At 36.8% G+C, this 12,491-nt stretch overlaps 1 protein-coding gene across 1 annotated transcript; it reads right to left on the bottom strand.

The window, feature by feature from the left end:
• Positions 1–11,678: 11,678 nt before the first annotated feature.
• Positions 11,679–12,206, bottom strand: LOC113777378. Its single transcript, XM_027322413.1, has one exon. It carries the CDS (start codon positions 12,204–12,206, stop codon positions 11,679–11,681), a length of 528 nt encoding a protein of 175 aa, XP_027178214.1.
• Between the last annotated feature and the right edge of the window lie 285 nt (positions 12,207–12,491).

The following is a 12,491-nucleotide window of genomic DNA, read 5'->3' as shown; positions in this document are numbered from 1 at the left end:
AAATACATAGGACCTTTTAGTATACTTCAACGGGTAGGAAAGATGGCTTATCGACTGGAGTTACCCGTCAGTCTATCGCGAATCCATGATGTTCTATGTTTCGTTGTTTAAGAAATATCACTCGGATGATCTTACCGCCAGAGGATATTGAACTTGACGAGTCTTTAACCTTCGAGGAACGACCTATTCGAGTACTAGATCAAAAGGTGAAAGACTTGAGAAATAAGCAGATTCCCCTGATTAACGTTCTATGGAAATATCATGAGGTGGAGGAAGCAACCTGGGAGTTGGAGAAGGACATGCAAGAGAAGTACCCTGAGCTATTTACGAATAAAGGTATAAATTTCGAGGTCGAAATTCTTTTAAGGGGGAGAGAGTGTGAGGACTTGCAGAATTCTTCATATTTTCTTTAAAATTTCCTTTTATTTTAAATAAGTTAATTTATAATTTCTTTACTACTAAATTACTCCCTCTATAGTTGTAATAAATAATAGAATCAAGAGTTTTACCTTTACTTTTATAGTTAGGGCGTATTTTTGTAGTGTGATTAATTGGTGAGGTGTGTGTACTAAATTTGGTGGATAAGAGTGAGTATTAGATAAGAGGAAGTGTGTGATTAGAAGTGCTATTAATAAGTTAGTGAATCATAAGTTAAAACACAAGTACGCGAGAATTAAGGAAAATCGGTTTGAACCGACATGTACCGTTTGCTACCGATCGAGTACACCACTTAACCACTACTTTCTTGTCTTAATCCTCTTTTTTTTATTTGAGCTAATCAGCTCCTAATTAACCCTTAAAGTAGCCGAAATCCTTGACCAAAAGAAAAGGGAGAAAAGAAAAAAAATAAGAAACTTTCTTGTTGCGACAAGTGGCGACCATCCAAGAGAGTTTGACCAAGTTAATTTCCTACCTTCTTATCTTTCATTTTGGCTCAATTTCCTCATTATTTCTTCTTGGTGGCCGAGAGCAAGAGAGAAAAAAAGGGTGAAGAAAGTTTTCCATTTCCAACCTTGAATCAAGCCTTGTTTGAGTGAAATCAACAAAACTAAACCTATTAAAGTTTTATCTTGGTGCTTAGGAAGTTAGGAGTGGTGGAAATCTTGGGAGATAGTGGTTGGTTCTTCACTTTCAAGAAGGCTTTTGGAAGGTATAAGGCTAAAACTTCCTTTTCTCTTACTTAATCTTGCTAAGTTTGGTAGAGAAGTTTTTAATCTTGGCTTGCTATGGTTGATTTTCTAGTTTTTGGTGGTATAGTGAAATTTTCAGCTAGAGTTTGCATTTTTCAGTTTTGATTATTGTTGTTTACCTGGTAAATGATGTTATTGAGCTTGGATATGGAATTGGTGAAGTGATTAGTGGCATGATTGTTACTTTTTAGAGTTGAAAGTTGGATTTCCAACATTTGGTGGTGAATTTTAGTCAATTTCCTGAGCTTGCCGATAGTTGTAGAAGATGAACTAGAATCTGATTTTTATACCGTTGGAAACCTCTATGAATTTAGTTTTAAACGCCGCTGATGGAGCTCAATTTTGATTTTTCTATACCAAGTTATAGCCATTTTACCAAAACTGTTTAGTTATCCTGTTTTGGCTCCGATAGAATTTTTATGTCTCTGTTTTTGTCAATTTTGACCCTGATAATGTTTGAACTGGAGTTTGATGCCTTCATTAAAGTTGTAGGATTATGTCTTAACTTTGAAACGCCATCAAATTCACCTAGATCCGATATACCTAACTACAGTTATGACCAAAACACTGAAGGATGACAAATCTGCCACTTATAATTTCTTCTTTAAACTGGTTTCCAGTTTTGATATCCATGGTGATAAGTTTATTATTTGGTTTGTTTGGTTGATTTTGAGGCCTTGAGGCCTTGAATAGATGTATGTTGTTGGTTATCACTTATGGTTGGATTGGAGGTTTGTTGACTTGTAAATTCAAGTTGTACTTGAATGGGAAAAGTAAGAAAATAGGGAAAATGTTGCCCAAAATTTCACTCAAAGGATATGCGAGTGAACTTGAAACTTTAGCGACGATTTGAGGTCGAAGTGAACTTGGATTGTCTATGGTATTCATGTTTCCGTTGGTAGAGGTATATAAATTGAAATTTTACTGAAACTTGTACCCTTTAAAAGGTGAAAATAACGATCCTTATAACTACGATTTTTTCAATTTTTCATACCAAGTGCGAATTCAAAAGTTAATCGCTTCTTTATCAAAACTAAAAGAGCGAGCATGAATTTTCTAGAATTTGATAAGTAACATGAACACTACTTAAATGAGTTTCTTTTACTTAATTTTCTTTAAACGAAACTTCTATGTTTCGAACCCTAGTTGATTTCAAACTCTTAAATGATATTTTATCGCAGATTTGGACTCCAACCAAGGAGTTGCACCTGAGCGTGATCTTGAAAAGCACTAAGTCTTTGGTGAGTGATTCCAAGTGCATGATTGAGCTTGATACTTGCTTGAAATGCGTTACCAATGTGATTGGACAATATTTGATTGGTTTGGTCGGGTAAGGGTGTACTTTATCGCACTTGCCCTAATATGATATATTCTTTTGTCATTGGTTACAATTGACTTGATATACATGTATATGATCTGAATACTGTCTGGAATTCCAGAAACCCGGTGGCTAGTTAATCGAGTCGAGTCGGCAAGAGTCTGGTCGATTAGATAATGAACCCTAGGTCTCTAGTTTGTCGAGTGGAGTGTTATCTTCTCGACTAATCGGTATACTCGAGTATTACCACCAGTGTTTATCTTGGAGTTCGGGCCCGGTAAGGGATTTGTGACAGCCCCACCTCACCCTAAGGCGAACCAAAGGGTTCGGCGGAACTCCTGCCCAACTCTCGCCAGGACTACGGAGTCGATTCACACAAACCCTATATAGTACGCGTGAGAATTCAACGAAAACGAACAATTGGAGACCACCAAGGGTTAAACAGAGCTTACCAAACCATACGGAAGTACGCGACGTCGATTAAACACTTATACATATATTTACATCGGAGTCTAGAACCAATGAACTAAATACAAGCCAGAGTATTCACGCTATATAAAATACAATTAGGGTTTCAGTTACAGAGGGGCATAAACAAAAGAAGTCCTACAACTAGCTCAACTCTTTTCTTCCAAAAATCTTGGTTTCAAAACATGGAACCCTGTAAGGAAAACAAAGGTAACAAAAAGGGGTGAGCTTGCGTTCAATGAGGTACCAGACATATAGCAGTAAAATGGCATTTCACGTTTAACAAATCAGGTACACATGTCAGATGTAAAGTAAAGTAGTTAGACACAATGATTCAAATAGGAAGGATACAGGTGGCTCTCAGGAGCCAGATTTCCATTTGCAGTACTTGATCCGAACCTGTTGACTCTCCGTCAACGTACATAGAACCAACATATCCGTAGACCCCACTTTACACCAATTTCCGTCCACCAAACATACCCCTACCGGGCCCGAACGCCGAACAGAACAGAAGTGGTAATACTCGAGTATACCGGAATTAAGGGTTTCAATACCCAAAGATTCCTGAAACAGACTACCGTGGTTCGTTATCTAATCGATCAGGCCCTTGCCGGCCCGACTTGAGTAACTAGCCACAGGTGTTGAGTTCAGAGGTCACAGAAAGGTCGTTGGATACCAGTCTCCAAACGACGTCCGAACAGACTCAGATACAGATAACAGATTCAGATACAGATAACAGATTACATATAGTCAAGAGGCATACAGACAGACAAGAGAATGAGTGTGATAAAGTACACCCTCATCTCAAACAGATTAAACAGATAGTACAATCATTCAGATCACAGATTGTAAGTGCAGAAATCAAGTTAAGCAACAAGTGAGGGGAGTTGTACACTCACCAGTTCAAGTACAGGTACTTCCAAAAATTTCCACCCAAAGTGGCCTAATCACCGTGAAACCCTAAGAATAACAAAGGTAAAACAGTTGACATTTCTTCATCCAAAATCGAGTAAATAGGATGCACAAATGAGGTTCGATTACTAGTTAGATGAATCTCAAAGTTATATACTAGTACGAAAAATAAAAGACGGCTTAAGAATAAAAGAAAACGGTTGGTCCTAAGGACATACATGACCCCAAAACCCCTCACTCCTCTCAAAATCATACTTACAATGATGTACTAGCTCATATCTCAAGGTGAAATTGAAAGTGAGAATAATTCCAAGAAAACAGATTTTTTTTTTCAGTTTTGCACACCCCTGATTGAAAAATCATATCTTAGGATTCTTAAATCCGAAATTGGTAAAATTTACACCGTTGGAAAATAGACTCAAAGGGGTAAAATTTCTCAGAAGGCATATTTAGAAGATTCAGATCACAAGCCAATCAAATTCGAGCCTCAAAATGCTGTCTTAACCAGAAAAAGGCAGAGCAAGTATACGATTTCGGTTAACTTTGAAAAATCACCATAAATCCCACAGACCAAATCAGAAACTGAAATTTACACGGTTCATAGCCCTATGAATCTAGTTTAAAAAAAAATAAACGGAACTCAATTTTGATATTTCGACATCCAGATATTGTAGATTTCCCAGAACTGCTCCGTCCTGCAAAAATTTTAACAGCATTTCCCCTTGTTTTTCTTACTTTTCACCCTACAATTCAACACCAAATTCAATCCAAATCAACCACAACCTCAAATATAATTCACAAGCTATTAAAAACATCTAATTAGGGTCACAATACCCTTCATATATAGTCAATTACAACACAAGGTTAATAATGCAACCGAAAACCAATTTGAAAGACAATAGGCCTAAAAGCAGGTTTGACGTGTCTCGGTGTTTCGATCGCAACCTAAGTGACGCTTATCGGATTAAGATGAATCTTATGGAATTTCGAAGCTGAGATAGGGATCTGCAACTTTGATGAAGACTACTTAGTCCAGTTCTCACCCTAACTAGGTCAAATTTACCAAAACAACCCCAGATTTTCCAGTTCGAAGTTTACTGTGGCAGTCCTGATTCATTCAGTCATATCTCAGCACATTCAACTCCAATTCAAGTGATTCCAAAGCCATTTGAAAACTAAGATACAAGGCTATAATTCTTAAGAAGACATCAACAACCAAATCAGTAGTATTTCCAGTCAAAATAACCAATTACAGAAGCTGATTATCAGTTTCGGATAGAAACAGAGTAATAGGGGTATTTGGGTCTTTTCACAGGCTACGTTGTTCCGATTGAGCTGAAATTTTGTAGGAAACTCTAAAATATCATTCTATACAACTTTCATGTTTTAACCCAAGACTAATTCGGCCTCTAACTATAAGGAACAGTACCAGGCAGAATGGTTGAATTGAAACCCTAAATCCGAATTTTTCCGTTCAATGCGGAAATTTTCCGCAAACAACCACAATTTACGCATTCTAGCTTCATTCTAGATCATTTTCAACCATCATACATGGCCACACAATAGTAATCATATGAAAACAGAAAAAATCATGATTAAATAGAAAATGCACCAAATTCTACCAAAAGTCATGAAACAACACCTAAAATCATCACTTCACCTCACACATGTCAATAATTAAGCATTATTGAGTTGCAAGAAAGGTCCCTTAGTTACTCACCTTAACAACCCAAGAACAAGAGCAACTTAGCACCTTAATCCTCCAAACAACTTCACTAATCACCTCACAACCACTCACTTAAGGGTTTTTATGGAGTAAATGCAAGATTAAATGGTTGGTTTGTTGGATTGAGCAAATTTGGAGCAAGAGATTGGAGAGTTTTTCCTTTCTTTTTTGGAGCAAGAGGTTCGGGCAAGGAAGCTTTAAAATGAGGATGATTTTTGAAAATTTTTACTTAAATTGGTAAAGCAAGAAAGTTGGTCAAAATTGACTAAGTTAAGAATTAACCTCCAAGTGACACTTGTCACTCCATTTAATACATCTCTATCCTTTTGTCTCTCCAATAATAATCCATCTAGGTAACTTCTAATTATCTCTTAACATCTGATAAATTAAACTCGGTATATACAACTTAACCTAATTGACCGAATTTTATCAAACTTACCGCACTAGCGGGTCCCACGTCCGGTATACGCTCTTAATTTCTCAATAGCTAACCGATACTAGAAAAATCATCTAAAAACTATATTTACTCATAAAAATTATCTAGAAAAGTTTTCTAATAAAGAAAATGCAGAAAAGCGTGCAATTAAATAAAATAAAGTCTAGAAAATAAGAAAATCCACAGGTTCTCACAGATTTGATTGGTGGACGGAGATTGGAGTTAAGTAGTGTATTACTGGACTGGTTACTTTACTTGAAAGTTGACGGAGTGTCAACTACTACTTGATCAAGCTATGGTGGAGCTAGTTTGCAAAAGCGACTGTATCCTTTTACTTGACATGTGAATACTTAATGATTGGCTATACAAAGTGTTATTGCTCATTTTCTTGACTTGTTATGCTCGCCACTTTGATACATTCACTTAGCATAGTCTAGTTTTTAAATTTTGGCGATTGTACTCGCTCTAGTGCTCGATTAGGGTTGAATTCGTTTGGAACTCAAATCTTTTATTATATTTGGGATTGTATGAATGTTTGAAATAAAAACGAATGTATTTATACGTTCCAAGCATGAGAACTGTTATTTCATCTTTTTTTTTTAGGTTGTACCTTATTTTATTTGAAATAAGTGAGCTAGTCCTGGCGAGAGTTGGGCAGGTGGTCCGCTAAACCTTGGGATACGCCCTAGGAGGAGTGGGGTCGTTACATATGGACCAATATTCAAGTAGAGCCAAAGCACTCAAGTCCAACATAGAATATCCATTTTGGGCTAGCAATGACAGAGCACAAATAGTTAGACTACTGAGACTCTGATCGTGTCTTGGGCCTGCGGGTTCGGGGCGTGACAATTAATGTCCTTTGTTGAAATAATTTTCAGGCTGTGGATTTGGAGTGCGACAGTCAATGTCCTTCTTTGAAATAATTTTTGAGGTGACATTAAGCAGTTCCTTGTTGCATAGCAACAACTGGGTCTAATATGTCAAAAAAGAACTGTACCGCCATCTTCTCAACATCATTTGCCACCTCTAATCAATGTCCTTGAGAATCCTCGAAGTAGTGAATCTACAGTTTAAGATGCTTCCGTTTCACATAAGCATGAAAAAACGTTTTGTATCTGCATCTCCTTCTTTAAGCCATTTGACATGCACTTTCTATCTCCAAAATTGATCTCACTATTTAAAGCTAGCCGTAGGACACCTTGTGCTAATTCAATGCCATCTGAGACTTTGAAGAAGTTTTCTTCAAGAAATATCCCCTTTGTTTTGTACATCTTCCTTTGCCAACTTGACCACATCCATAATATTCCCAAGTACATTTTTATTCCATGCGCGAAGGCGTTGGTTGACATTCTTCAATTTTCTTATCAATAATATAGTTGGACGAGCAACATTAGGCATTGACCAAGCTTGTCTCACAACATCCATAAAACTAGGATGCAATACCCAAGCATTAATGAACCAAAAACTTCATGAAGCAATCTACCAGCAATTTTAAAAAAATCAACAATGAAGAATGGCTAGAAGACACTTTGCTTAAATGAACAGCTGAGTATACACAAGCTAGTCTTGATTCACTAGCAACCTTTCTAGCTTTTTCCACACCCTAACATGGCCAAAATGATTGTTACATCATGCATATTTGACCTAGAAAAACCCACGTCAACTAATGCAACCAAGTCCATAAATTGCAAAAAAAGATGCAAGTCCGAAAGTTGAAATAGCCTACTACCCAAAATTTGTAGGGGACTAGAAATAACATTAAAATCTACCACAATGAACATAGGACCCGAAACTACACTTATATTTGACAACTAATCCCACAAAACTATTTGATCCTTCTCCTCACATGCAGCATGTACAAAAATCGCTCAAAAAGGAAATGCAAGCACATTACGAGACATTTGCATAGCTACAAAATTAGATGACTGAGCTATAACCTAGAAAAATTTTAATCAAAGAAGATCCAAATCCTCACCTCTGTTTAGCTAAAGCTTGTTAGAATGTAATGTAATCTTACACACCTCTGAATTAGAGACTTCGATCATTGGCTCTCATAGAGCTAAAAGATAAAAATCATGTAAATAAAAAAATCATGTAAATGATACAATTGTTTAAGTCTAGCCATGATGACATCATTATGTACACCTTTAACATTCTAGAATATGTACTTAATCATTGAAAAAACAAAGAAAAAGTTGAAGATTGAGTTACCCTACTGATGATATTTTTGGCAAAGGGTCATCCTATGCTCTTTAGTAATCCAAACCCTGTTTCAATTTCTTTGTTCTTGACGTAAAATCTAGCAGCAAATCATCAATCCCAACTTTTTGCCATGAAAGATTTCCATTTTTAACCAGTACCCAATCAACTGTTTCTTAAAGCTGACCAGACAAATTGTGACGCCCTCACTTCTCCCTAGGGCGAACCCAAGGGTATCGGCGGAATGCCTGCTTAGCTCTCGCCAGGACTCAATACGAGACAAATTTAAACTTAAAGGTAATCAACCAATACTAAAAGTCAATATAAATAAAAGTCACTTCCTTATATAACCATTCAAGTCTTACATCGCAAGTTTCCAAAAGGTACATCAAATTTTTTCAAAAATACAAGCATCCAAAGTTGACTAAACATTTACATCCAAAATTATAATCAAAAGGTAATCAAGTCAGTTTCTCCAAAAGTCATCTCCAATCCGAATCCCTGTTAAAAAAAACAAACTACGGGGGTGAGCTAATGCTCAGTGAGGCCAATAAAAACATGCAAACACATAAGTTCAAGTAACAATAATACTTGTACAATAATATAACTGGAAAGTTCAAGTAATTCACGAATAACAATAAAGCACAATCAATAAGGATACTAGAACTCTCAGGAGCTAACTCCACACAGTTTGGCCAAGGCCTTGATCCAAATATCGTACGTTGACTCTCCGTCAACCGAGCAAGTATCAAATCCGTAGACTCCACTTTCACCAAATTTTGTCCACCGTTACACCTCCTACCGGGCCCACACGTCGAATAAAAAGGCAATACTACTCGAATATACCACGCAAGATTTCAAAAGATCAAACTTTCTAGTTTTCTCATGGTTCGCCAAACTTCTCGACCAAACCCATGTTGACTCGAGTCACAAGGTTAGCCAATGAGTTTGGGTGTCCCATACGAGTACAAGTATAATTTTGTCAATGGGGTTCACTCCAATTGACATTCAAGTTCAAGTTTAATACAAAACCAAGTTCAAGAAAGGCAAGTAACGAGTCAAACAAAGGAGAACGAGTGCGATAAAGTACACACTCGTCTCATCAAATCATGTTCACGTATACAAGCAAGATTAATCAAGTAGATACAATAATTCATACACTTGATACTCACCAAGTCAAAAGTAAGTGAACAATTAAAGTCTTTAGTTGTCCGCTCCGAGATTCCCTTCAAAATCCTCTTGAGCGCCTGAAGAAATGGTGATCAACCATCACTCACATATACTCACAACCACTTATCATTCAAGGAAGAAAGTACACTTGCTTAAAACTTAAGACAATGTCTTAAAAGAGCTTTAATCCTTCGAAATCGAGATTCAAAAGTGAGGATTTAAAGTTACAAGGGAAACTTGTATCATCCATGAAATCAAGTTTAAAACGGTCTATCAATATCGAAAGGGAATTGGGAGTTCTTTAAAAGTTCATCTCTTAAGGAATCAGAAATTTTCAGCTTTGCGCGATCATACTTGGAAAATTAGATCTTGAGTTTGGTAAGTCCAAAAATGGAAAACTTTATACTGTTGGAAAATAGATTCAAAGTACTAAAAATTCTCTGAAGACACTTTTCCAAGATTCTAACCAAAAACCGTTCAAATTTGCTGTTTCATGAAGACAGGACAGAACCAGTCTTGGTTTTTTAGCAATGTTTGAAAATTCGGCAAAATTCAGAGAAAGTGAATCAGCCTCTGAAATTTATAACACAACAAGAGTTCCAAATCAAGTTTCAAGCACAATAAGTGGAACTAAATTCGGAATTTTGAGCAACAAGATATATTAGTTTGAAGTTGGCTGATTTTCGCAACCTGTTCAGGGATTTCCAGTCACTAAGCTTCAACACAGTTTTGAAATCAGACCATATCTAACTCTACACAAGTCCAAATTGAGAATGATTTATGGCATTAGAAACTAGATTCACAATACTACAATTCATCAGAAGACATCATTTTCAAAGTCTTTTCACAAGTGAGACAAAATCGAGCCACAAGATGCAGCTTTCCAGTTGCTCTCGGGCAGACAGGCAAAACAGGTCAGTCCCATGTGCCGATTCATTACAGTTTACTCAAAATGAACTAGCAGGGGATTCTTATACCGTTTGAAATCTATGAATGTCTAGTTTGAAATGCCGCAAACAGTACTCAATTTTGATTTTTGTACAAAGAGTTATGTTCAGACAAAGTACCCCTTTCCGGCTACCCTGGTAACCATTTTCTAGATTTCAAACTTTTTCCAAAACTCAAGTTTTATATAACCATTTGAGATGATTTTTGAAAGCCAACTTCCACACACATAATAAAACATATATCAATCAGTTTAGCAACCAAATAAGCCACAAAAATTTGAGTTCAAAGCAGGACAACAAAACAGAAATTTCGGCCAGCTCACTCTCACGGTTTCTTCCAAATTTCTCTCCACTATCCAACCAATATTAAGCTATAATACACATAAATAACAAATATCAAGCAATATCCTCAAGTCAGCTACCTCATAGGTCACCTCAAGACCGTTAGCCTAGAATATAAAGCAAGATAAAAGCTTTCTCAAGTCCACTAGGCTAGAAACTTGACTAGGGTTTCAAACCCATGAAATCCAAGCTCTAATCTTAGCAAAATTTGAAAGGTTAAAGGAGAAGGAAATGGTTACCTCTCCAAACTTTTAACCCTAGTTGTAAGTGAGAGTTTCATCCAATATTTCACCAAAAAACTCCACAAAGATGCACCTTTCTTCAAGCTAGAGTGAAACTCCAAGAGTTGTGTGGTTTGGTTGAGGATTTGCAAGCAAGGTTGAAGCTAAAAGAATGGAGCTTTCTCTTCCCCTTTTCTTCCTTAGGCTCGGCCGAGAGGTTGAGGAGAGTGAGGAAGTTTTTGAGTGGTGAATCTTATGGAGGAAGATTGGGGAAAAGTAACTTTAAGTTGGTACACAAGATCAACTCTCAATAGTAACGAAATAGTATTGTGTACTACCACTTCCTCTTTTATTTGTTACACTTATACACTAATCCTCCAAAGTAATTCCTCTAACACTGTAATTACTCATACTTATGAGTCTAGTATTAAATCTTCAAATCTCCAATTAGTCGTACCGGCGCGACTTTCGAGAAACTTTCGACACGAACGCGATAAACCGAAATTCAAGAGGAAATTCATGCAATACTAGTATAATTAAATAACACTAGAGCAAATAATTATAAAAATGGCTAAATTAAGAATAAAAACATGAGTCTTCACATCCTCTCTCCCTTAAAAGAATTTTGTCCACGAAATTCATACCTTGGTTTGGAAATAGGTCTGAATATTTCTTTCGAATCTCCTCATCTACTTCTCAAGTTGCTTCCTCTATTCCGTGATTCCTCCACAGAACTTTTACCAAAGGGATCACTTATTCCTTAGTTCCTTCACTTTACGATCCAGAAGTTTCACTGGTTTCTCCGCATAGGTCAGAGCCTTGTCGATATCGATATTTTTCGGTTGCAGTACATGGGAGGGATCTGGATGATACTTCTTGAGCATAGACACATGGAAAATATTATGAATTCGAGACAAACTTGGTGGCAGTTCCAACTTAGAGGCCACGTTTTCCACACGTTGGAGAATCTTATAAGGTCCTATAAATCTAGGTTGCAACTTCTTTCCTGTTCCTGTTATCAAACTTTCTTTTAGTGGAGTGATCTTAAGGAAGACTTGATCTCCAACTGCAAACTCCAAATCCTTCTTCCAGTTATCTGCATAGCTCTTTTGACGGCTCTGAGGTGTCTGAATTTGTTGGCGTATTAACTTCGCCTTTTCGTACGCCTCATTAATCCACGGTACTACAGTTGGGTCTAAAATCTTTCTTTCACTTATTTCATTCCAACAAATAGGAGATCTATATTTTCGACCATAAAAAGCTTCGTATGGAGCCATTTGAACGGATGAATGGAAGCTATTATTGTAAGCAAATTCCACCAGTGTCAAGTACTTACTCCAACTCTCTCTAAAATCCAAAATACATGATCTCAACATGTCCTCAAGGGTCTGGATTGTCCTCTCAGATTGTCCATCAGTCTGGGGGTGGTAGGTAGTGCTAAAATTCAATTTAGTTCCTAGTATTTCTTGCATCTTCTGCCAGAATCGAGAAACAAATCGAGGGTCTCGATCAGATACAATACTTACTGGTATCCCATGTAGTCTTATAATCTCATCCAAATA

Source organism: Coffea eugenioides, chromosome 7, assembly GCF_003713205.1.
Source record: "Coffea eugenioides isolate CCC68of chromosome 7, Ceug_1.0, whole genome shotgun sequence".
Lineage (NCBI taxonomy): Eukaryota > Viridiplantae > Streptophyta > Magnoliopsida > Gentianales > Rubiaceae > Coffea > Coffea eugenioides.
This window is presented reverse-complemented; position numbering and strand designations above follow the sequence as displayed.